This window comes from Vidua macroura, chromosome 3 (assembly GCF_024509145.1).
Source record: "Vidua macroura isolate BioBank_ID:100142 chromosome 3, ASM2450914v1, whole genome shotgun sequence".
NCBI lineage: Eukaryota > Metazoa > Chordata > Aves > Passeriformes > Viduidae > Vidua > Vidua macroura.
In genome coordinates this window covers 61988880-62016069 of record NC_071573.1, presented here as the reverse complement: position 1 = coordinate 62016069, position 27190 = coordinate 61988880, and the positions used below count along the sequence as shown (strand labels likewise).

The 27190-nt window shown below is 38.6% G+C and overlaps 1 protein-coding gene across 1 annotated transcript in view; it reads right to left on the bottom strand.

Moving 5' to 3' along the window:
• Window positions 1-27190, bottom strand: part of THEMIS (thymocyte selection associated) — a 70037-nt gene that overhangs the window by 23491 nt on the left and 19356 nt on the right. The window contains exons 3-4 of the mRNA XM_053974182.1: window positions 26289-26747; window positions 22567-23609 (exon numbers count right to left, since the gene is read on the bottom strand). Of these exons, the coding sequence (XP_053830157.1) occupies window positions 22567-23609; window positions 26289-26747 (1502 nt within the window). The remainder of the gene's footprint in view (window positions 1-22566; window positions 23610-26288; window positions 26748-27190) is intronic.

Genomic DNA, 27190 nt, shown 5'->3' with positions numbered 1-27190 from the left:
AGAATTGATTGGGTCAGCAACTTCTGACTCTTCCTAGCCCACTTGGCCACCTCTATAGCCAGCATGTTAGCAACAGGGAAACACACCTCATATGACAGTAACTTTTGAAGCCCCATTTTTCACTGCAAAACTGAAAAGAAGCTTTAATGCAAGCAAGAGCTAGACCCAGGGAGGAGTAGGAAACCACACTTGCAGTGCAGAGCTTTTTGAAGTCAGTGAATTTTACTGTGTTCTGGTTTTAGCAAACCTTTGCAGGAGGTGGTCTGTGTAGTTTTGTGACCCAAAAATTTCATTTTAAGTTTAGGGGGTTGGGTGAAAGAACCCAACTTTTTCATTTGAAAAGAAACTGGGTGAAAGATTCATACATATCTTTGAAAGCTTCATAAAGTTTTCACTGAACTGCATGGTTTCTAGTCCAAATCAGGGTTTCATTAGAATTTTCCAGTAAAATTTCTAAGAGCTTAAATTTTAATCCATCAGAAATAAAGCAGAAATAAAAGATCTTGTATTTTGAACCACCTTATTTTGGTTTTTTTAATAGTCTAACTTTCGCAGTTTTGTAGCATAAACATTTTCTCGTATCTTAGAACTTAATATAAGTCAGACTGCAGTTACCAAGTTTCATACTTCCCCCCACCAAAAAAAAAAAGGTTTTGCAACATTCATATAGTGAAAGGAGAAAAGCAGACACTATTAAATATTCTACTGATAAAAGCAGTATTGCTGATAGAAATTTCTAGGTTTGAATAGTCCTCATCACATTTCTCTTACAAACTTAAAAAAATTCTTTATAGCAATTTCATAATGTAGCTATCTAAAACTTCTATATTAAGCCCTGGATTCAAGCAGGTATTCTTTTTTTTTTTGTGACTTTACAGGTACAATTGGTACATTGCTCCTGGCAGACTGGCAAGATAGCACACAGGAATTATCTCATTTAACTGTAGATCAATGCCATGACTGCAAGGATAAAATTGTAGGAAAATTGTACAGTAACTACAAGGTTATTATCAATCACTTTTAGCTCTGCAGTGGCACAGGAGAGAGGACAGATACTGTAATAGGCTCTCTGCTGAGTACTTTTCATTAATATACTCTGTTTTCTTACAGTCTTGCACATCTCTTACTCCCAATGGTTACTTTTGTCTTGCTTGTGATAAAAGTAGGGAAGTCAGCCCAGGTTCAAGTAAATACATCAGGGTGTATGTTGCTTTTCCTCTTATGGACCAAAAGGTTTATTTAGTTATTTATTACTTGCTAGAAATATATCACAGGGACATTAAATAAAATCAAGACATATCTTTCTTTTGTTTGGTAATTATTAGGTCACAGCCCTAAGTGGAAGAAAAAGCTAAACCAAAGGTCCATAACAGATTTCTAATGTAGGTAGGTGTTCCTTTACTGAACATGGTAGCTTTACAGAGGCAAAAAAGGAAGAGGCCAAATCAAATCCCAGTCTTAAACAATTGATCAGATTTTAGCAGTTAATGAATGCACAGAGGCAAGAATGGAGCCACACGCTTTTTCACTGCTGTGAAAGAGGCTTTATCAATGAAAATCAATTCATCAATGGTTGCAAAGTAATTCAAAGGTTCAAAGCAGTAGTACAGAAAAGTAGGCTTTATTATTTGTTAAAACAGCTTCTTTTGCCCATCTCAAATTTTTTCCTTTCAACATTACTTCTTTAAAAACATTTATTTCACATCTGACCAAAATTCTTCACTTCAGGCTGTCCTCTAACTTTAGCTCTCTCATGGTCATGATAGAATTCAATGTTTTGGGCCAGGGAAACAGTAACATGTTTTGGCACAAAAGAGTGTCAAGGATTTTGTTCCAGAGGAGAGCTAACTGCAGTAGTCAACTGTGGATGTGACAGCCTGGTCAGAGAGTGAGAAAACAAGATAAGTTTTCTCATGGCAGACTTGTGAGACTTTTAGGGAGTCGTAGAGAAAAGATGATAGCTTGTTATTATAAACAACCTGCAGGCGGTGTTTTTCTACTCTTTGTTTTTCTGTTCTTCTCAAGGATTGTTTGTGAGAAAAGTGTTTTTGTTAACTAGCCAATCAGGTGGAATGTGTAGGAACAGTCTATAAAGAGAAGAGTTTCTCGCATTAAAATGGTTGTTGTGCCAACCAGCCTTCTTGGAGTCCGTGCCGCTTTCTGACTCAATAGCGACAGTCAAATGCCATAGCATTTCTTCTTACCTGCATAAATTTTATTTTTCAATTATAAAGGGAGGAAGAGAAGGGACTTTCTGGAGAGTAAGGTGGCAAATTTATTCTGGGTGGGTGGGTGTCATTCAAGAAAGGGTGACCTGGTGATGATCTCCAACTACTTCAGAGTTATTTTGCAAAACTCATACCTAACATTATTTCACAAGGCTATTTTATCACAGAACTTCTTCCTAAGACTTGATGGAGATATATAGGGACACATTACAAACCATGACAGCTACATCCTTAAAAAATACTGTGGTTGCTGTGAATTCATTTTGTGGGATGACTGTTTGACAATCTTTGTATCTGGGCTCTCATTCTATTTTTTTTTTTTTTTTTTTTTTTTTTTTTTTTTTTTTTTGTCAAAAACTACAGAGAAAAAGTTCTGCCCAGAGATTCAGTTCAGGACAAAATAGGTCTGCTAGCCAAGAAGCCTCAGCACTAACCTGCTGAGTGACTGCAGGCAAGTCATCTGCTGTCTATCCCCTCCGACATGCATTCTCCACCTATTTAGAACACAAGGATATCTGCTGGTTTTGCCACTCACTGCATGTTTCTGCAAGGCTCAGAGACCTCCAGACCCTCATTCCACATGGCCCTGTAGGTGATGCAATGACTATAAATACCTGTGAAGTGGATTTTTACCATCACACTGTTTCTTAGTGGAATTTTATCTCATCCAAATATCCTACTCTTATTTTCCAGTGATCAGCTAAGGCAAGTCCCCAGGTGTGAGAAGCTCTCCAGCTGCCTAGAAACTGAAGCTATGGAGAACTTCAAGTATTAAATGCCTCCCCAGGATTCTTATAGCTAGCAGCAGCCTTTTGTTCCCATCTCTTTTCATATCACCCTTATATAGTTCCCTTGTACAGCCAATAGCAACATGAAAAATGTGGAAAAAAAACAAGCTCGCCTTAGTCTTGACAAAACATACACATGCACACATATAAAATATTGATATATTTTTAAAATATATTTTGAACATAGCATAATGAAACCATTCTAAATGAAGCAGAGGTCTGAGGTCAGAAAACTTCCCCGAAGTTATGATTAAGGGTGTGAAGTTCAATTGATTTGCATATAGTCAGCTGATAAAGAAAATCATCTCCAACAACCAACTTGTTTATCATAAAAAATGGCAACCTTACATATATATGCTCATCAGAACCCTAATATCCTAAACCCACTGAAAAAATGTAAACCTGATTCCTCAAAACAAAGAGCTGCCTTTTGTGAAGGTTCACCCTGTATTTGGATCACCACAACAATAATTACCAAGCCACTCACAATGTTATCTGAGGCACCAAGGGGACCTGCCTTGCACAAAATATGTGTGAGAGACGGTCTGAAGTTTCCTTCATTTGCCTCACGACTGTCACAAGGACCCTGAAGACCCCTGACAGGAGTTCTGGCCTGGCTGAGGTGGACACGGACGCTTGCCAAGCGACTGTTAGCAGGTGCACTCGCTGTGCTTCTACAGAACGCTGCATTCAAACAGGTTGTGACAAGCGGTGGCTTGTCCCTGCATGCCTGCACCTGCTTCACAGACCAAGGGGCTCTTCACAATGACCCATCAATCTTTCCCACCTTCTGGCCAGATGCCACTTGCTTTGGAAAAAGACTATATAAACTGTAACCTTTTGGGAAGACTTTGGTGCACCCCCATGGACGACAGTGAATCTATGTGGCTGGACCATTGAGGATCTCATCTCAATGGTGCTAGCTATATTCCCCTTCCCCTCTTTTCTCTCTATTCTTTATTTCCTTTTTTCTTTCCCCTCTATCACATTTGCTGTTGGTACCTAAATAAAGGTGCATTTGTTGTGATTAAACTGATGGTCCCCTGCTGTTTGCCTTTTTGCACTTTTGGGATTGGTTAACGAACCATCATGACACCTCGCATGAGCAGATCATGACAATGGGAAGCAGAATGCAGTACAGTGTATTCCACAGGGCCATAAGGCAGGTAAGCATCGATGACTATTGAGATTAAATGACAGGCAAAGAAGCAAATGCTAGTAAGCAATAGGATCAGTTCATAGCTTGCCTTACTACCCATAATGTCTTTTCAGGCCTCATAAGTGCTCCGTTTCAGTTACATCAACTATAACACCAGCCTTAACCTTGATATAGGCTATTTCTGCAGGTCTATTTTTTTCCTCCCCAGATGGCAAGCTCTTTCAGCAAGGTTCCTCTCTTCTTCACTGCTTGCAAACAAAGCAGCCCTCTCATGTTTAGAAACATTTATGTATGTTCATGGCTGTCCTGCTGACTTCAAAATAATTTTGTCACAAGGAAAGGCTAATGTGTGGCATCAGAGCTGGAGAAGAGCTACATGGAAGCATGCCTCAGGTACCACTAAGAGAAATATTCCAGCACTTAATGCAGAGAAAATTGACTGCTGAATACAGAACACGACTTTATGAAAGTACTAACAGGAGGCTTGAAAAGTAGGAGTACATGAGCTGTCTTAATCTCACGGTTCATCTGAAATTAAGTGCCCCATTAATGGTTACATGTCCAGTGTGCAGGTGAGACTGTTATGAAATCCATCACTATTCAGTCAAAAACCCCAGGGTGAAATTCTGTGCTGAACAACAAAAAAAATTACAGCTGAGGAATAAGGAGCTTTGATGGCTTAAACCATCCAACTTTTAGCTGTCCCAGGAGCTATAGCTGGCATCGAACTGTTTTATGCCCTACCACCTCATTTTTTACCAAGGCCCTTCAGAACAGAGGAAACATTGCAATGAAGTACAGGAGCTACTATCCAAGGATGTATTTATTTCAGTCAGTTGTAGTGAAGAAGGCCTGCTTAGTAGAGGAGAGATGGGAGATAGAAGAGAGAACAAAATTAGGGAACTGAAGAGCAGCTGTTGAAATTAACTCATTGCATCTGTCTAAAGTCAGACAAAAAGATATAATTTCACCCAAGAGCAAACCTTCCAAATGGCAATTTATTTTCTAGAAATAATTTAATGACATGCAACTACTTGAGTGCTGGTACTTTACATACAAATAAAAATGGCAAGTCTTTGCACTTCAGTGTTGTAATCTAAATCAGGCTTTTGAGACCAAGTCCTCTGTGGGTATAAATTAGCATAGCTCCACTAATGCTAGAGGAATTATTTATGCACCAGAAGGGGAAATAGTATAGGGAAAAGACATTTTTTGACTATAAAACACTAGCTCAGTCCTGATTGTTTTTGTTTAAATTATTAATCCTCTGGGCATCTCCAGTGAATAGATTTTACAACATTTGTAGATCTAGAGAATGCATATATATAGATTCATTAATTGATAGGACAAGCCTTTTAGCTCTCAAAAAGATGAAGCACAGGCTTGAACCATGTAGGACAAGGGAAATCTATAACCAAGGTTTCTAGGCAGCTTATGCAAAACTCATGCAATTTTGGCTTTAAAGGACACAATTGCCAACAGGGAAAAGGGTTGTAAAAATAGGTATTTCACATTTAGAGAAAAAAAATCCTTTACGATAAATTATTGTCAGAGCCAGTGTATTTCTGAACTTTTAGTTTGTAATTTTTATTTTTTTTGGTGGAGAGCTTAAATCTTTCTAAAGAGAAGGGGAAAGCAGTGGAGCAGGTTCCTCACACCACTGGCATGTGCCATTGGTATCCACATGTGGGATGTAATCCTCTGCAAGAATGAGTCACAATACAGTAGCAAAAGTGCAACTTTTTTTATAAGAAGATTTAAATCCTTGTCAAAAAAAAAAATTAAAATGGTGCAAGTTACAGGTAGAAGGAATTGTGCCTGTGAACTCTCAGAGAAGAACCCAAGGCACGACACAGCAAGATCACTGGACTGAATCACATGACTGCATTCAGCATTGCCTTGGAGCCAAAGCATTTGTACTTCATTGCAACTGGCTGTGATCCCTTCAAACAGAGGGACTACCACTGGTCTATTCATCTTTCTGTGGTACGCTGATGGTGCTTCAAAGGTGATACAATATTGTTTTGTAGGCTTAGGGGTTTTTTCCTTTTCTTCTCAGGAGACATTAGGTAATGACACTTTTACCTGCTGGTGTGCATCAAGACTGTTGGGAAATGTTCCTTGGGAATGTTGGAAAACCAACAATTGTGCTCCTATTTTCACATCTTTAATTCCATTTATTTCAAAGTAGTGCTGATGCATTCTCTCTTCTCAAAGACTATATCCAAATGGACCCCCCAAAAACAAACAAAACAAACAAGAAGGTGGTTTTAAAAATACACATTAAACTATTTAAGAAGAAAAAAGATTTGTGATAGTAGGAGGCTAGGCTCTGAACAGAAGCAAAGCAAGTGTTTTGTCCTCTGAAATTCTACTGAATATGCTTTACTAGGAACATTGTACTCATCAGTTATGTTCTGCAAGTAGAATGACAGCAATGTTCATCCAGAATGTTGAATTTATGAAATGGGGATTTTATATCACCCTTTTTATTACGAAGTGTAGGATATAACCTAAGTGGTTAAAAAATATTTTACAGATGAATGAGATGAATATGGCATTTATTATTAGACTAGACAATAGTAAACAAAATTCTAATATGAAAAGCTGTGCTTTTTATGGGTTTGGTTTCTTTCTTTGAAAGAGTAGGGTTGGCTTCTTTCCTCAACTGAACAAGCTTTTAAATGTAATAAAAATAGATGCATAAAAATGCTCTTAATGGTTTGTATCAGTAGTTTAGTCAGATTTCAAACAAATTTTTTTTATCCAAGATTATCTGTCTTTAAACTATGACTACATCAGGTAAATTATTAGAAGAAAAACATTTATAAAGTTTTGGGAAAGGGCTCCCGATATTGGTATGATGTATTTTAAAACATAATTCTCTATAAATTCAATTTATTCACATATATCTGCCTGATGAAAGAGAAATGTTAGTGAACTAAAAATCAAAAAGTAAAATTAAAGAGAAATAAATTTACTTTATTGCACCTATTAATGAAAATATGGACCCTGTGAGATCAGTAAGTGGGGACACATTTATTAAATACAGATGAAATAAAAAGAATTTTAGTACAAAATTATTCTGTGGATGATTTCATTTATCTGCCATTGAAAATTATCTAGGACAGAAGTTTAATACAGTGAGATACAGTGTTTAATAAGTGTGAAAAAAATGGATTCGTAAAATTCAAAAAGAGGAGGAAAGTTAAAAATTGTGTGCTTCTGTCATGCTACATACAGTGCGGGGGGGAGAGGAAAAAGGAGAAGGAGAGGAAGATGGAGAGGAAGAAGGAGAGGATCTATTTGATGAAACAATCTTGTATGTGTGGGGTAGGATTTTAGCACATTTTTACAGTTTATGTCCCAGTAAGGAAAGGAAAGCCACAACATATGTATCTGTTCTTTTACATGAAATGGAAGCTGAACAGACACATTCATGTGTGCAGTGTTTCAGTATATAGGAATCAAAATTTATGGCAGATGTACAAATCATATGCTTTTCTGCCAATGTGTATGGATTTTCCACATGCAAATGTAACTAAAGTTTTCTTTTTTTCAACAAAGGTATTAAAAGACTTACTGAAATTGTTTTGGTTTTTTTTTTTTTTTTAAATTCAATACTTCACATCTTCATCAGCAGTAAAGATGAAGACTTCAGAAATCCCCATTTTTCATCTTGTTGTAAGAAAGGCATGGGGCATGCTCTGGGATTAGACTGTCAAAATAAACCATTTTTGTCGTCATGACTTATTGCATGTGTGTATGTTTGCAGAGGGCAAAGGTTAGTCTTCCACAATTTCAAGACATCAAACAAAGAATTGACCTCTAACCAAGCCACAACCTGTTTTAAATAAAGGTTTGAAGAAAAAAGCTGTGATTGTTGCCTTTTACAGGTCAGCGGTTCTTATGTCTCTGAAACCACTTATGGATCTTCTCACCTGTGTCTGTGGTTCCTGTTACAAACAATTCTACAAAGCAAAGTGGCGGATGAAAAAAGGCCCTCTTAGAGATCCCAGAATCCAGTGTGCCCTTCAATTACTGGCATTGCAAGAGCTGTGGAAACAGGAGGACTAACTCACACATGAATTTTTACTTTGTCTCTTTGTCCAGAAAGAATTTGCATGGTAATATTTAGTTTTACTGAGAAAAACAAATTGCAGGAAAACAAAATTTCCCCAGCCATACTAAGTAATTCCATTAAATGTTTATTTATACATTTTTCCCTGAACACATTTCTACTTCAGTAGGAATGAAATGTGCACAACAGAAAAGCATGGATCTCCAGACCTTTATCTTGGGGATTGATTTGTAAATTAAACTGTGTTTATGCCCATTTCTATGAAGGAATGAACTTCATCCTTGATATGCATATGGCCAAATTTCCAGACCCCATGAGATTCCTGAAAAAGGCTGAGAGACTGGAACATGCTACATACCTGGGGAACCCAAAAAGGCAAACACTAGAGCAGCTTGTAGGCTAGCCATGAAAACAGCTGTCTGAGAATGTTGGTTTTCCTCTAGGCTGTAGGTTTCTGGATGACACCTAAGCCTCAGCCTTCCTTGCCTAAGCATTTCCTTTTGAACCAGGGCTGCACCTCATCCCTCAGACCTTGCACCTGCACAACTTTGCAGAGTCCAAGCCAACGTATCCATGATCCCAGGGTTTCACTGGAGTTGCTGATGGGTGTTGTGTGTACTGGCAGCCATAATGTGGTGACCCTTTCCCTACACAATGCACTAATCACAGCCTTATTGTGAAAGACAGGTCCATCATTCACTTTGGGTTAATTGCTATGCCACTGGTGGAGTTCAGCTCCAGATCAAGGCACAAAAATGTACATAACTACATGTATCCATCTGCATGTTTCACATGTCCTTGCGCTGATTATAGTCGGGAAATCTCCACAATGCAGTTAAAAACTGCATCTAGCTAACCACAAAATGTCTACTTGGCTCTCTAGGCACCACTGAGAGTAGAGACCAGAGTGGAAACGTACACATAGAAGTGTAGCTCACATCTGTAACGTGGCTACCTAAGCAAAGGCACCTCTCTCTGTGGCTCTGCTGTACCAGGCCATCCATTGCTGCAGCATGCTGGCCCAACTTTGAAGAGATACTCATGCCATTTTGCTCTTCCCAAACAAATGTTCCAAATTCACACTTCTTGGAAGTAGTTTCAATTCCATTAAAGCAAATGGAGCTGTATTTCCTTAAACCACACCCACACATGTCCCATGAAGTCCATCTATCCCAGTCCAGATACTTTAAGACAGGACACAGGCATCAAAATGTATACACAGAGCTGGGCAGACAGCAGAGCAGTCAAAAGTGTGCCTATTGCACAGGTTTCAGAAAGGAAACTGCTTAGCAGTGCCTAAGGACTGAAGTCAGCTAGAAAAGCCAAATGCTCTGTCAGGAGTCTTCACACCAGAGAGGAGGTTTTGCAATTACATCTGAATGACACAATGTATTGAGAGAAAACCAAGCATGACATTTTGGTTAGGAGTGCACATAATGTATATGCACATAAAACATTTGTAAAGTATTTTTAAATCAACAAATTAGTGTCTCAGACTGTCATGTTTTTACAATTGTGCTGTACCTGCAAACAGGGTTAGAAGCTACATTTGCATTTGAAAATTGCAAATACAAATTACATTTGTACATCTGAAAATGTATTTACATTTTATAAAGTTATGAAAAATATGATGCAGCACTTGGCAATGTGTCTTTTGAAATAAGCTGGAAGAGCCCATTAATTTGAGGTTGTTAGCATAATGGTTTATGCCATTAGGTATCAAATCTCTTTTTTTAATTACAGAAGAGATCACAACCAACAAATAATGAAATTGTGTTTCGGTGCTCAGGAAAAACAAATTAGTTTAATCTACAGTCCACAAATATTTGAGAGCCATATGTTACTGTTGCCTTTGTTATTTTTGAAAGCTGCTGTGATTTATTACTCTAAACATATAGCAACAAATTGAAAACATGGATTAAAATGTCTCCTACTTGACCTTTTCAGAGCTATTCCATGAATATAAATAATTATTTTATGGATTCAACAGCTGCTGATCAAGTTATATATTTTGAAAAGTATTCTTTGAATTATTATTCCACCATTCAAATTACATAGTTCCACGATAAATTTTGTAGGCATTTTATGCTAACAGGCATACAAACCATTGCATAACCCCCATGAACTCACACTGCATGAGTGGTTGTAGAGGTATATGATTGTCTATAACGTGGTGATCTTTGCACTGTAACAATACAAGAAATCCTCTCTGGCATCAACTCTTCACCTGAAACAAATCTTAACTTCTATTTATTAATTCAGAGATGAGAAATCGGTCAGCTATTGTGAATAAAATAGGAATGCATGACAACAAAATCAAAACAAGCAGTTTCCATTTTCCCTTGGATTTTTATTCCTGTTCACATTTGTTACACTTTCATTATTAGCCTTGCCCTTATTTCTCTCAAGCACTGCAATCTCAGTGAGGACCTGAGTTATCTTCACTTGGCACAAAGCAACAAATAAGATAGTGCTAAGCTGCATTGATTGAAGACAACTAATAGAAGAAGTATATTTTCCCAATGCAGCTACTAAATTCTGGTGTGGATTACAGCCTATTCCCCCATCTGTGCCTCTTGTGGTTGAGCCACGGAGGGAGAAAAGATTACTTAATTGCTTTTCAGTGTGCATGTCTGCTGTAGGATCAAGCACACAGCCAGTGAGCCCTTACACTCATGCAAAGAATTCCTGAGGTTATCAAAATTTTTTACTCCGTGTCCTGGAAGGCAGTGAAAACAGGCTGGTGTCTCTGTGCTGGTTGGTATTATACTACTCATTAGAAAACTACTCTAAATTCCCATTTCTTGTAACTACACCGGTTTACCAATGAACAAGAACACCTTGTGGGAGTTCTTGTTTCAGCTGTCCTAGAAAAGGGACTTCTAGAAAACCTTTCTTTTTTAAATCTGAGTGCAAGTTTTACTTATCCCGTGTTTTCTTTGTCCTCAACGAGTTGTGACCTGCACAGAATGCACCACTCCCCTCTGTTACACCCACAAAATTGGGGCCTCCAATATGCAATTTACAGATTTAGTCCAGAGAGTGTCTTCCAAATGACATTTATCCAAAATGCTTTTCCAAGTGCTTTCAGTCTCAGCCTGAATAGTCCTCTGCTTTGATAACCACCTCGGATGCTTTTGCTTGTTCTGTCTCTGGCCCTGTTTATAAAGATATTGTGCAGTAAGTTAGGGAATGAATTTACAGCTCCTTGCCACTAACTCTTCTGTAAATACCCCTACAGCACACCATACTGCCTTGGTTTGAGGCAATTTAATCTCCTCTCAATGCCACATGAAATATCTAATATTTTCTGCAAACTGAGTAACCACAAAAGAAGACATGCAGGAAACCAAATTAGCTGTAAATTCACAGCTGAACACACTACTTTCTGTAGAAAAGCAATCTATTTCAGTTATTTCTTTGCAACTAGGTCATGGTGATGATATACCAGCATCCCTGAGAAGAAGTTTCATTTGCTCTTCCCGCTTTCACTTTCACTGTGATGAGTGTAGAGCTGGTGTCTAGTCAGTGAGAGAATCTTATTATAGCAACATCTAAATGTGACACAGAGCAAGGATTAAACTGCTATCCAACTTGTAAATGCATAAGCAGGCTCCCTGGAAACAGAATTCAGACTGATATTTTCATTTTCAAACCTGTATTTTTCTCCATCTGAGCAGTCAATAGAGCATCTTCCTTTCTAAGTAAGATCCAATTATAATGAGAGCTTGGATTGACAGGAAACATTATTATAACTGAATGAGCTGTCAAATCCATGATTAATAAGGGTTTTCATTTAGGTTCAACAATAGCAGCATTAGACTACTGCCATATTATTATTCAATAACTCATAGCATTCATAAGAAGGTTTATTTTCCGTTTCAGAGGGTAGACCGAGATGTTTCACATTCAGCTATTTGTATGGGCAGAAGTGGTTTCAATATTTCATGAGATGACTTTATCTCTATTTTTTTCTGAAGATGCAAACTGATGAAAAACCTTATGCAAAATCTAAGCCTGCTGTTCGAGGATTTTCTGTTTTCCTTCTAGCTCCCATATTTTTCCATCCATATTCCTATTGCTTGAACCATGAGAACAGAGAGGGAATATGAATACTGTAGAAGGGGTGTTCACACCATCAAATGTTGATGATACGGAGTAAAAGTAGGAGACAAACCAAGACCTCTCTGGTCTGTGTGCTCAGCGAGGTGCAAAGAACAGATAAAGAGCAGATATTGCATGTTAACCATCATGTATGTATGCATTCACCTGTCTTAACCAGAGCAGATTTTTTTAATATATCACTGATTTTCACTTTTATATGAGAGACAATGAGGGCAGGATCGTTATGAATGAAGATATTCACAAGGGGAAAAGAATATTTTTAGAAAGAGAAGTGCTCACCCTCAGCCTTCTTGTAACAAAAATGCAATTCCCTCCACCCTACATAAATTGTGCTTTCCCATCCCATTTCACAGTTTGATAGAATGTAACTGGATATTCTGTTTTTCTGTTTCACTAGTTCTCAATTTCACCTTCAAAGCTTAGCTCCTTAATCTGCTCTTCCACCCAAATGGAGGTGCTGCTCCATCATGGCAAGTAGTATAAATGATGTGTCAGGTTGACTTCAAAAAATAACCTTTTAGCCCAGCATTTATTTATACATCATCAGTTATGTCTGACTACTTTTTATACACGTATGATTTATCAATATAAGATACAGATATATAGAGAGATAGAGAGCTAGATAGATAGATGTAATCTGTACTGTAGCTGTCTCTTTCCTCATTTTCTTCCCTTGCTGACACCTTTCGTACTTGCACAAACTAACCTTTAACATGCAACTCTTAGTTTAATGTTATCATCTGCCAAAGTCCCACAAGATGGGGAAATTTATGGAGACATTATAAAAAACATCTGACTTTCCATCCATAACTCTCTTTGTCTGGGAACTAGATGCTACCTTCTGTAAGCCAGCTGGTGAAGACAAGGCCAAAGACACCAGATATACAACAGCAGATGCAGAAGACAAGCACAAAGACCTGTGTCTAACATTAGAATAAACTATGAAGTGGTTAACAAAAGACACGTCCCTCAAAGGTGTTAGTGAGCCTCAGGGTTAACACCTTGCTATGGTATAAGTTCTTAAATAAGTTATTCTTTCTTGTTTCTTCCTCTTTCAAATACACACTTCAGAATCCATCTGTCCTAGACAGCTGTCACTTGTTTTTTTCACCTCTTTTGTAGATTAACTTCCAGCTAAAAACTTTAAATAAGGCTAAAATGTACTAATCTCCAGCAATTCCACTGTTATTATTTTTATAATACTGCTGTTGCTATTGCAGTAGCCAATGCATAAAATACTGCATACATAGAAAAATCATTCTTGTCTATACAAATATCCAAGATGTGAAAATGAAGCATTGTGTCCCATTTCACAGGCAGAGGAGACAGCTATATGAACAAGTTGCCACCTAGTAAATGAGCATGGATTTACAGCTCATTTAATACTCCATGGCAACTGTCTGTGTGGTTACTGCTCCAGCGTAAATGCAAGGTAGCTCTGACCCTTACTGAAAGTAAGGCAATGTATCTTGCATTTACCTGAGCATTAAGCATCCATATAAAGTAACTAATGAGCTGTAAATCCACAACCCCTCTTCACACCTGCTAGTTTCTTTATGTACATGGAGGCAATGGTATTTTTGTGATTTGCCTGTGATCACTGAAGCAGCACTTACAGAAATGGCTATGTAAGCCAGACCTACTGACATCCTGTGAACTCCTCTCCTCACAGAGCCAGAATTTTCTTGTAGAGCTACTGTTCAATTGCTTGGCACATTTCCCTTCAAATGACAATAATTCACAAGCAAACTCAACCACTTTTTCCTCATTAATATTGCGGAACATGCATTTACCACTTATGCAAAACAGATGGATCCCTAAAAGTAGCTTCCAGATATGGTTTCTTCATTTCACACATAAAATATTATTTACTTTTTCAAAGACTCTTAAATTTAAAGTTTAAAAGTGATGCTTTGGGAATAGCTTTATCCTCGTTTATTAATCAAATTTCAACTCTAGGTAATTTAGAGTCCAAACTAAAGCAGGGTCTAAGCAGAGGTCATCACCAGTGTTTTTCATCAGGGTGGTCCATGACATGCCACAAACTAGCAAAGAGCTTCTTAATTTTCCTTTTTTTTTCTTTTTTTTTTTTTCCCCAGTGACTCCTATTAAGTGACCCTCTGCTTAGACTCCATCACACTAGTTCAGGTGGACCATTGATACAAGCCACTGCCTACAGTCATTGAAAGCCTGGGATCACTGCTCTGGTTTTTCAGTGGCACTACATGAATCACAACAGACTTGAATACCCTGTGCATTTTTACTCATCTTCTTATTCTGTATTAAAAAAATAGAAAAAAGAAAAGAAAGTCTGAACCACTATGTCACAACACACTGCCATGACATCTATTTACTAGTAAAATTGTTTTGTGTTCTGAGGCAAAACAAGACCAAAATGTTGTTAAATACATTGAAAAAGTTCAGTGTAAATTATGCACCTCTACACATAAAGAAAAGAAATTAATTTTTATGGTAGAGACAATACATACATTAATTTTTAGCCCTTCAAACTCCCTCATCATACTTTTTTTATGCCGCGTCTATGGACTAACACATTCAAAAAGTAAAGAAGGAAAGCCCAGGGGTGGGCAGTCATTACAAATTTTAATGGATTTGATGAGTCTCTCCACAGCACTCTCTGTGTCTTGATAATCACTCAATTCCTCTCTGCAAGGATTCTCTGGAAAATGTGAACCATGGCTACAGGTGTTTTAGGATGTGACCCTGCTGTCACACTGACAGCAACTTTCTTATTTCTTGTCATGGGGCATATATTTCAAAGCATAATCCCAACCTTCTGGGATGCTTTCATTACCAGAATGCTCAGCTGACAGTACTGCCAAATTTTGAATTTCATGAAAGAATGCATAATGTGAATGAGCAATGTCAGTTCTGTCCCTTACACTGACCACATACAACACTTAAGTGACTTCAGTGAAGCTCCTTCTTTTTATTTTTTCTCATAATTTTTTAGCAGTGGTTTTATCAACACTAGCTGATTACACAGTGCCTGGAAAACATCACTGGACTTCATTTCAGCCTGTGCCAACTATCTCTTTCCACACACTTCCCAGGCCTCATCTGGTAGTCAGAGCACCCCAAGGCCAATTCCCACAAATAAGGAGTCCAGAGGGTTACTAGCAGGGACACCAGCCCCCTCAGGCCAGCCTTCAGAGCCCAGAAAAGTTCCTGAAGGTGTTTGAGCAGGGATAGAGTCAGAAAGCCTGGGAGCTGCCCAGAGCTCTGGCAGCTGGCTCTGTGGCATCCTGGGGAGCTGCCTGGCTGGTCACTGCCACTGCTGCAGATGGGCACTGCAGGAGTATGGGAGCTGGGCTTCCTGCTGGAAATTTGCTGGGCTTTAGATTATCTCTGGCCATTTTAAACTGGAAAACTCTTTAGAGATTTCCAAACAGAAGTCCAAAACACAGTCCATAACAGCTAGTGCATCAACAGCTAGCTATCTACAAACTTAATTTTCCAATTTTCTTGCTATGAGAAGGGCAAACAGTAAAATGCAGCCTGCAGATCAGCTTTGTGTGAAGTCAGGCTTCTTGGAACCCCAGTTGAAAAAAAAGACATTTCTGTGCCCCTACTCCCCGAATTCTATTTTTGGAGAGTTATTTTGCTGCATTGGTTCCTAAATTTTAGATTTATTCTTCTACTTTTTTTGTCCTGCTTCATAATTATACATAATTGTATGATTTTGTTAGGCTGTGTGTTTTATTATGTTATGTGCTTTCTGTGAGACAGGAAAAAAATGTGCCAGCCAGTTCTTTCCTTACTGACATCAATGGCTTTTGGCTCACACACTCTGTTCAGGATTTTCCTTCTTATCAAGGGTTCCATATTTTCATGTGGTTCAATTTTTTATTTCTTCCGGGCATCCTCTTTATTTTTATATTTCTTTTCTCTTTGTTCTCCAAGTAATTCATTTTTAGCTCTAAATTAAGCAATTTGCTTTTAAACAGTTGGCATTTTCATCAGTCAGCATATCCAAATGTTCATCTGTACCTTCCTTAATTCCATGTACTATATCAGCATTTTCTGTATTACTAATGCCTTTCTGCAATGAGTCTTACACCTCAGATTGCCCTGCTGTTTCTTCAGGCAATTTTGTACTGCCTGTCCTTCTGGCAGGCACACTGATATCTTCCCCACTGTATTTCGGTTTTGAGACTAACATCAAACCACAGTAAGTGCCTACTGCAGACTTGACGATTCTCTGTGGAAATTTTAAGCTTTTAGTATTTTTTAAAATGAAAAGAGAGTACTGAGAACATCAGGAAAACTCCAGTCCTTCATTAGTTTGGGCCTTAGGGTTTCCAGTTCCTCTAACCCCTTCCAGCTGGTTCATTCGGAGTCCATAGGGTGTCCAGAAGTCCCAGTCTCCAGCCAGCATTGTTTGGTTTCTTCTGTGGAAAACCGCAGGATGTGAAGTGGGATGGCGCATGTGTAGACTTCAGCCCAGCATAGTATAAGGATGTGGCTTTCCAGAAAATGGTCACAGGCCCCCAGATCCAAACACAGCTATAAGGATCTTTGCAACAGAGCATCAATATAAAATCCTTCAGCTTGGACTGTCCAGCCAACAAGAAAATCAAACTACTTGACACTTGTCAGCTTCACGCTGCTTTCCCCTAAGATCCTAGCAGGAGGCAATCCTGTGCTGAGGTTTGGAATTCATGCTGCTGGAGAAGGCAACAAAAGACTGTGTGTACTTTGGGATGTCCCTGTAGCTCCCAGTCCTTTATGCCTGTGACCTCAGCTTCAGCTCACTGCATGAGAGAAGAGCAAGAAGAGGAGACACGTTGGGAAGAAGCGAGGAACAGGAAAAGGCAAGCCTGTTGAAAGCAGTACAGGTGACTGGGGAACCAATATCATATAGGTTAGGGGTGGGGTGAAGGGCACATGAAAAGTGTAGCATGGGGGGACCCAAACACATGGGTCTGTGGGAAATCAGACATGTCTGTCACAGGATGGTTTTAGGAGGGAAAGGAATCCATGGCACAGTGTGGACGTAGTTCTTGGAGAAGTGAGAATCTGCAGCACAAGGACTTGGAGGGAACTGGGGCCTGATTCACCACGTGAGGCTGTGGTGGGGATAGGATTTTGAGACACTTTAGGAAATTGGCCACAATGACAGTATGTGGTGGTCCTCAATTTGTAGAGCTGTACTTCCAGCCTTCACATGTTATTTACAAAGCTACTGGAAAATGACAGGGAGAAACAATAGATAGGATGAGGAAGAAAGAGAGGGTAGAAGGTGAGATTCCAGGGAGTGAGAAACATCCCCTTCTGTGGGGGCAGGAAAAAAGAGAGGAAGAGGAAGCACAGGTGCAGCATCAGCAACCACAATGATGCACCTGTCAGAGAGAAACCCTCCTCCTTATGTTTGCATATGCTCATTTCTACATCCACTAACGAACCTCTTTTTTCTTCTTTGTTTCTAGAGCCAAAAAATTGTTAATGCCTGAAGTCTGTTCATACCTATTCTTTCCTGGCTGTCCAGTGTGTATTTTCTAATATGCTTTTATTTAGGAAGGTTAGTTTCTTGCTACACAGCAGAAATATTTGTGTTAAATCTACTCTATAAAGGAGCCAAAAATGTGAAAAATGCTCTGGAAGCAGAAAAGAAATAGTTATGAGGAAGGAAAGGAGACACTACAGGAAAACTCATTTGCTGAGAAATGCAGCTTATGTCTTATCAACTTAATTCCAGATAAGTCTTCATTTTGCTGGGAAGACAGATGCGATAAATATGTTAATGGCAGATTTTGATAGCTCAGTTTGTAGAACTGCAAAGCCAGATGGAAGTGATAATTTTTCTTTCATTTTAACTTTGAAATAAAAAGCAAGAAAGCAAGAAAGTTCTCGGTATCTTAGTACTGTAATGACTTTTGAAAGGATAATGGACCTTAGCACAAAATGACGATTAACTATCATGCCCTGATGCTCCTATTTTATTAAATTCCAGTTTCCTTGGCTGTAATTCTCTCAGCTTTCTTGCCAGAGATGAGCAGATGACTGCTTGTGACAGACTTTTCCAGTTCCACGTTCATAAAGTTATTTTGCAGCAATCCAGCTGGTGGATATTTTACTGATTCTACTGTTGCTCAGGTTACATACATGACTAAACAGACCATTGATAATAGCACTGGATGGAGCTAACCTCTCATACTCCTTATCAGAAGTGAAATACTGTATTTTTTGTCTTTTAAGCAGTGCCCTTATGGTCTTAGGAGTACAAGGCTAAACTGTGGCTTTCCATGCATTAAGATTGCATTTAGCAATATTTGGTGTGAACCCTTTGTTTCAATTTAATACAAAAAACATTGAGGAGCATAGATTAACACCTTCTTAGATGTGTAGGATATTTACTGCTTGAACTGATAGGCAAAAAGAAAGCTAGAACACTTTTGCTGCTTGAATCCTCTCGAAGGGGAGGAAAAAGTAGGTTTCCAAGCAGGTGAAAAAGGAAATTTTACGAAACTATTTTCAAGGAAGTTACTAAGTGAAAACTTGGTTTGTCATATTTGCAGTGATGTTTCTAATGTGTGGAAAAAACAGACACATCTGAGTTGTTCCCTTTATATGAATTTTCATTTCAAGAAAGTAAGGTCCTGACTAAGTACTCCCACAGGAACTTCTTTCCAGGAGCCACTTGGCAAATGGGTGAGATGCTCCATTGTCAAATCAGTAGCTTTAACTTCTAGGGTTTTATTGGCTCATTCTCACTTTCTAGATAAGCTCACAAACCAGGAACTGAATGACCATTTAATCCTACATGTCCGTTAAAACCCCCTCTGAAATTCATTCCAATGATTCTAGCAAAGAGAATGTAGATTTCTGGTGAATTTTATAATACATTTTACCATGAGACAAAGGATACAAGTTGTTATGTCATTCCTTATGTCATTCCTGTGTCAGCTGGGGGTGCTTGTGGGTGGAGGTATTGGATAAATTATTGGATAAATACCTGCTATAGGCTAGTAATATCAGGTAGATATCTGCTGTATGAAGTATAAGATTATTTTCATCATTCAATACAAGCTATTTTTTTTTCATTTGCTTAGTTTACATGCATTTTCTTGGGGTTTGTCTTTTTTAATTCAATTAATAAGCTATACAAAATTGCATACATATGTGGTCTGGATGTTTCTTACACAAACAAAACGTTAATATGAGAGGGAAAGGGAAAGTCTATGCAGTTCTGTGGTGGGGAGAGGAGAGGAGAGATCCCAGGTTCTGGAAGTGAAAGCTGTATCAACAGCAGCTGAGCCAACTTAATTAGCCCTGTGAAGAGACTGGGCAGAGTGCTTAGTTAATGCAGTTGTATCACGTTTGAGAATCCATCTGCTGTCTCTGGACTTTGCTGAAGTGCGCAGACATCCATATCTCTGCAGCATTGCACCTTGCACACAAGCAGAGGCAGTTCTCATACTTGTCTGAGGTTCCAGTCCATGCTGGATGCAAATCTCATACAATCCAGTGACTCACACAACCAAAAGCACGCAGTGAAGCATGCAGCCCTGCTCTTGGGCCCAGAGTTTCCTTACCAAGGTCAGAGAACAGCAGGAAGAGACAGCTGGAGCCTCTCTGCCCTCACAGCTTTGCTGCAAGCTGGGGCAATCAAAGCACAAGCTGTAGCCAAAGGTGACCCACGCTTGCAGATAATCCTCACGTACTGGCAAAAACCAGGCCAATTTCTTCTGTGGACCCATGCAGCAGCAGCATTTTATCCTGGAGCTCCAAACCAAGCCGAGCTTCCTAACTGATGTGTAAGGAAACCATTCACCGCTCTCCAGCAAGCAGCCAGAACTCCCCAGCACCAGGCAGGGAGCTGCCTGCAGGAGGGGTGTGGCAACTCAAGCAGCACTAAAGCTTATCCCAGGCTGCCACCTTGTCAGGCTTAAGTTCAGCTCATTAGGACGCTCATCTGTTATTTATGCAAATAAGCCTATGCATAGCCACAAAATATGCAAAGATGGCTATTTATCAGTTTGGCACAGTTTCTGACTTTCTGAACCTTCAGACATTCCTGATACATTTAAAAAGAAAACACAATCTCCCCTAGTGCTGCAGAGGGGCCAAGGCAGAGCCTAGGTGCCACCACCCACGTCTTCTCAGAGGACTCGTGTTCAGTATAGAAAAGATGATGCATTCTGTGTGACTTCAAACACAATATGTTACAGCTCAGGATGTTGAATCTAGTGAATGAAGGATCTCTACTTGTTTCACCTTCCCAGGGGAGGAGATTTACAATGTGCATAACTCCAAGCATTCTGACTGCAGTTTATTATTTATTTATAAGAGGCACCTGCCCCCCAAAAAATTAAAAAGGATCTTCTGAAACAGTGCTTAAATTATCTCCTCTGTCTGGACAGTTGCAGTCTAAGGTTGCTCTCACTCATGAATGTGAAAAAGAACCTCAGCTCATCCCTCCTTTACCTTTACTGCTCTCTTCTCACTTTAGGGAAATATTATCTTCTGCATGAGCCTGATCTGGAGTCAGCACCCAGTTGCTTTTCTGCACACACAGCCACCAGTAACTGCAGGAAGTTTGAATCCTCCTGACAAGGGTACAGATTGACCAGAAACACAGCTTTAGGGATTTTTCCCCCAGTTCTTTACCCCTGGCCAGTACCAGGGTGATTGTTTGCCTGTTAGCTCCATGGACAAGTTTCTCATGTATCCTTCCTTGCACAACAGGATGTCTTATTTAAGCTGTTCAATGTTCATTGTAAAAATTAGAAGAAAAGACATTTCTGTAGTAAAGACAGGAGAAAATGACACATCTTTTCTTGGTAGTACCCTTATCTTAGGGAGCCACCTTATCCATTCAATTCTCCTATAGACTGTTGTAACCATCTCCCAGGATCTATGTGGAGCTTTGGACGTTCATGTGGTCTTGGAATTGGGGAATGAGAGAAAGAACACCTCCAGAACTCACAAACGCTGCCCTCTCAGAGTGGCTACAATTCAGTTTCATACCACCACTAAAAAATAACTTCCTCTGAATCCCCCAAAATATAATGAGTTACATTGTATTTAAAGCATAGTAATCACAACACAGGGTGCTCAGTCCACCCTGACATCAGGATGATGATGGAGATGATTCTCTCTCATCAGGAGAGAGAAAGTAAGAGCAAAAGCTGGAAAATTCGTGGGTTCAGATAAAGACAGCTTAATAAATGAAGGAAAGAGGGGGAAAGAACCCCAAACAGTGATGCAAAAGGAAGTGACTCACCACCTCCCACAAGCAGACTGTTGCCTGACCAGTCTCTTGAGTTATGGCTGCCTTCCTAGGCAAATCACCCCCTCAATTTTTTTTTGTTGAACATGGTATTATGTGTCATGGAATGCCCCTTTGGTCAGCTGGGGTCAGCTCCCCCATCTGTGTCCTCTCCCAACTTCTTGTCCAACCCCAGCAAACTTCCTTGGGGAAGCCTGGGAAATCAAGAAGGCTTTGACACTGTGGGTGCATGGCTGTAAAATAGCCAAAAGATTGGTGTGCTGTCAACCCTGATTAAATAAAAAATCAAAAGAAATATTTTAGAGACTGGTGTGAAGAAAACCAACTCCACCTCAGCCAGACCCAACACAAACATTAATGAACAAAGGCATTGTCTTAGTAAGTTAAACGAAGAAAATTGTCCTGGAAGAGACACTTCTTTTTTAAGATCAACTTCTATTTTAAAAGAACTGCTTTATTTATTTTTTTTTAAAGTTCCAAACCTATTTCCCACTTGGGTGAGTGCAAAATAATGAATTTAAAAATTTCAATACATCCTGTCTCTCTGTGAAGTTAATTCTGCAACTTCCAGCTGAGCAAAATTATCTTTACATCATGAAAACATATGCTTCCCCTTAATAAAGATTTAAATACAGGCACTTCAAATCTCTCCCTTCACTTTTACAATGGTGCAGTAAAGGATTATCCATGCAAAATTATACAGCCAAGATTTCTGCTGTGAGTCGGCATGGTTCCGTTGTTTTTCACGGATCAATTAACACGCACTGGAGATTTTAGCCATTCCTGTCTGTAATGGCTAATTTGCCCATTACAGGGAGCTGAGAGCCATCTGTGTACATGGCATAAGGATACAACTGTGAAATGAAGACTTTAAACCCATAGAACATGACCTGTGGTTGCAAGACATTCAAAGACAAGATGGGATACCTTACCTTTGGAGCCTGTAGTACATCAGACACCCCTTGCTGAGGCACTGCAAAAGTAGGTGGTGGTGCTGATGTTGGCTTTTTGGGAGGCCTGGGTGGTGGATGGAGGGTTAGGTTTTCATATCTTCGCAACATATAGTATTCCTCTTCGCTGACCTCTTCCACTGTTGTCCTAGTCATAGGCGGTACAACTGTCTGGACATCTTTGCTGAGCAAATGAACCAACATGTTTAAGCGACACACGGGAATCTCCCAGCTCTCCACTGGACTGCTGGCACTACTGATCAGCAAGTAAGAGTCTGTGATTTCTTCTTCAAACTGCAGACCAGGCGCAGCAGCCAAGACATCTTTCTCCATGGAAAGGTCCCTCACGGACACTTTGACGTTAAAAGGCAAATGGAATTCTTTGCAAATCTCAGAGAGGTGGTACTGTTTCTTGTCATGAATCACTTCCACAAAGCCACCTTCCATGTACATAGGGAGGAGCACTGTTTTATATGAATCACTTAGTATTTGCTCACAAGCTAAAACATCTATGAGTTTCTTTCTTCCCTCGTACAGAACTTCACTAGTCTGGCATTGCTGAACTAGAAATTGATCTCCAACTGAAACAGAAAAAAGTTCTTTATGAGGGGAAGTAAAGGCTTTAGTCGCTACAACATGAAGATGTTCTTTTTGACTTCTCGCTATCTGTAAGTCATAGGCAGTTGGGAACTCTCGAGGTCTTCTTTTGAACTTTCCCTTGTAGCTCATAGGGATTAAATAATGTCTTTTAGAGGAATCACTTCTCATCTCAGAGGCTAGGACTCTTGCTGCCTGGTACTTTTTGTAGATGATGATCTCTTTCCCTGTAGACAATAAGTTATAAGGTTTTTGGTTTCCTGAAGGCCCTTCCATTATCTCAGCAACCATAGGAAATTCTTTGCTTGTTCTCTCAAATAAATCTTCCAAAGAAAGTGGCTGAAGGAAAGAGCTAATATCATAATAGTCTGTTACATCCTTGACCTCCACATCCAGATCTGAGAGGATATGAACTATGTCTTTTCGAACTGAAAAGAAAAAGAAATATATTTTGTTTTGTTTCAAACTGACATTGAAATAAAATACATGTCCTATTGGCCAGACACTAAAAGTACCTCCCCTGAGGTGTACATGTCCATGTGTAAATGTGCACCACTAACTGTGCCAGCCAAAGTCTAATTGTTGTAATTTGAGAGATATGGTTACCAGATATGCATGAGACCACCCAAATTAAGGGAGAGAATAAGGTGTGCAAGTGAGCACAAAGTTTAAGAAAAAGAAAAGTCTAGTTCACTATTTTCCCCACAGCACTTCCATCAGTTGCTTATCTTCTCAAACTCTTGGGCACAAGCTGTATTTTTATTCTTTTACTTTATAGCAGTTTAGGTTTCCCTAAAGAAATGAGTGGGGAAACATTTTTAGTAGATAAATAGCATTTGGATCCATTAACATGTTGCTGCTATGGCCAGACTGGGAGAAATAAGGTAGTCTGATATTTGTAAGAATAATTAAAACATCTGTAATTATTAAGAAATAATATCACTTAACAAAATGGCAAAGTCTTTGTATAATTAAAAGTAAGTTATTTCTGTGAATTAAGACATTTTAATATTATGTTCCTCTCTGGAACTGTTGTATTTTTTCTGCATCACCTGGTTTTATTCACTATCAGAACTGAGCCAGTGAATTTAACAACCTGACAGGGAACAACAGCTCTTTTACCACAACTGAACTTGCAAAATTTTGAATGAAAATCTTCCAAGAATAAAGACGACTATGTAATTAAGGCTTGTTTAAGAATTTGGCTCCAAGTCAGTGACACCACAGATTGCTGACCAAGGCAGTAAAATTTAACAAGCAAATAATATTTAATGACTCTCTTTAATAAGATTTATTCTGCATAGACCTACACAAAGGGATAGTATATTCTGGATTCACACTTCCTTGTAGCAGGACATATCAATATTTTATACTGAAAAGTTGGTATCGGATTTATTTTATATGACAGAGTTCTATGACAGTGATTCAGGGTCTGTTTGTTCTGACTCTGCTTTTGTCACATTGACACTTTGAGGTGATAAACATCCTTAGCACCACAAGGGAAAGAAAACAAAGGAAGATGACTGGTGAAAATGAAACTTTCTATGAGTGTTTGTGAGAGTTCCACACACATAACTTGTTCATTATTAATAATGAGAAGTATAGAGGATTCCTGCTCACAGCCTGTGAAAATGTAATCAGTTATCCCAGTTATCAGGAATCTTTTTTTTATAGTGGATAGTAATTCTCATACTTTATCTTGTATCTATTTATAGTTCTCCTAAAATGGTGAAAATTCATTCTTCATGGTCCACAAGAAAGTAGTTATTCATGTACCATGAAGCCTACTTTTCAAGTTTGTATTAAATAGTTATCTAGGACATATGGAATGCTTCTTACATGTTGAGAACATCATGAAACTTAAAATAAAAACAACAAATACAATCCTTACTGGAATAACTGATTGGAAGACAAGGGAATACCAAATATTTCTGAATCTTCTGACGGTTTTCAGGGGCATTAAATTCTTATTGAATCTGCACATATATCTAAGTGGACATAGCAATAAACCTGAGTTAATTGAGCTTCAGGAGATGAGCTAGATCCCTGAATCTAGCTAGAGTTACAGCAAATGGAGTAGTTTATCTTGTGAAGCTATGTTTTCAAAACTCACACATTGAATCACATAGCAAGCACAGCTGAATATCTTACATTAAGCATATAACGACTATGGTATATTGTGTTAACAGACTCTGTCCACTTTTATTTCTTTCTCTTTGTATATTTGCTTACATAATTCAACAGAGAAATTCTCAATTGTGAAAAGATTTCCTGCTTAATATCCCCATGAACATCATATTTCTGTTAGGATTCAATTTCTACTGAGCTGATTGGTTTACTTGTAGTAAATGCAACAAGCAGCAAAACCTTCCCAACAGGTAAGCTACATCCTGCAATCAGAGGCCAGCATCAAGGTTTTGGTGGAACAACTAGAACAACTAGTGTCATAAATATTTTGGAATTTTTTAAAATAAAAACTCAGAGCACAAGCTTTTAAAGATATTAGTTTTCTAATCTTTCTGTTTCCTCAAACCTACAGATTTCAGAAATTGTCCATGAGTTTTTTGTGTTTATATTCCATTGATATTTGTTTCTGCAACAGAATAAAATAATATTATTTTCCTTTCTCTGACATGCTCATTCTGAAAATTGAATGGTAATTAAGTGTATTGCAACATGTTGAATTGTTTTTTTTTCTTTTCTTTTTCCAACTCCTAGATATAACCATAAATGATCACGTGGCTTCTCCATGGCCAAAGTCTAAGACACAAAGAAAGAGAATCTGGGAACTGAACAGAATTCCTAAGCTCAACCTTTTTACTATGCAATATATTTTCAGTGAGGATTTAATTGTAGTGATCAACAAAATGGCAACAGAAAGAAATGCAAGGTAATAATCTCAACTAACAGATGATAAAGAAATACTAAAGGAAAAAAAAAATTACCTTTCTTCCTCTTGAAACTAACATTAGTGGCAAATATGGATAAGGAAGTTTTAACAAACTGAATCTTTCATGGCTATTTTAAGAAAATGTTGTGTATTTAAGGGTACTTTTGTACTTTGTTACACCAAGTTTAATAGAACACTGATTTTAATTCTTACTTACATTTCATTACTGCCTGCACTTCATAGACAGGCATGAGAATCAAACAGCCATCAAAATTCTCAGGAAGTGGATTAGAGGAGTCCCACATGTATAAAGTATTGGAAAGTTTAACAATCCGGTTTCTACACCTAGGGATTTTCCATTCTGCAATCTCTTTTAGGGTGTATATCTGGTCATCTTCACACTCATAGAATTCTCCTTCTTGTGAGAGGGGCAAAGTAAAGGAATGAGACTGGTTATTTCTGACCACGACACACTTCACAGCCATCATTCCATGGACCTCTTCCACAGAGTTGAAGATGATCTGCTCATCATGTTTGATAGTGAAATTTGCCAATTTTATATCCTTGGTGCTGTAGAAAGAAGGATGGCCAAACCTTGTTGGCCCAATAGGTACTTTTCTTGCAATTTCTTCAATGCTGATATATGGAGTCTTATCTGCCACAACCTTATAAAGACCTAAGAACAGAAAACTTGCATTATTAAAAGGGAAATACACAAAGAAACTAATGCCAAATTTTAGACTGTGAATGTTATAAAAATGAGGAGCAAAGCACATCAAATAATTCATAGATGATAGCTCAATTGCAGAAATACGACTCTATAGAGGTAATATCAGCTGCATGGTACAATGTATAGGCAGCTGGAATTAACCCTTTCTGCTGTGTATCTGACATCCAGCATTCTTAGTCCACAGTAAAATTTTTCTTTGCCACAGAAAAAAGAACAATTTTCCTAAATTCCTATCTGTCTTCTCAGAAAACCAGCCTTTGAGACCTAAATGCAGATGTGGTATGAGGAAACACAACACTAATGTGATGAGTTCATGCAGGATAAGTTTCTTGTCTAAACATCAGTAGTACATAACCTTCCACACACACACTGGGAATTCCTAGACCAAG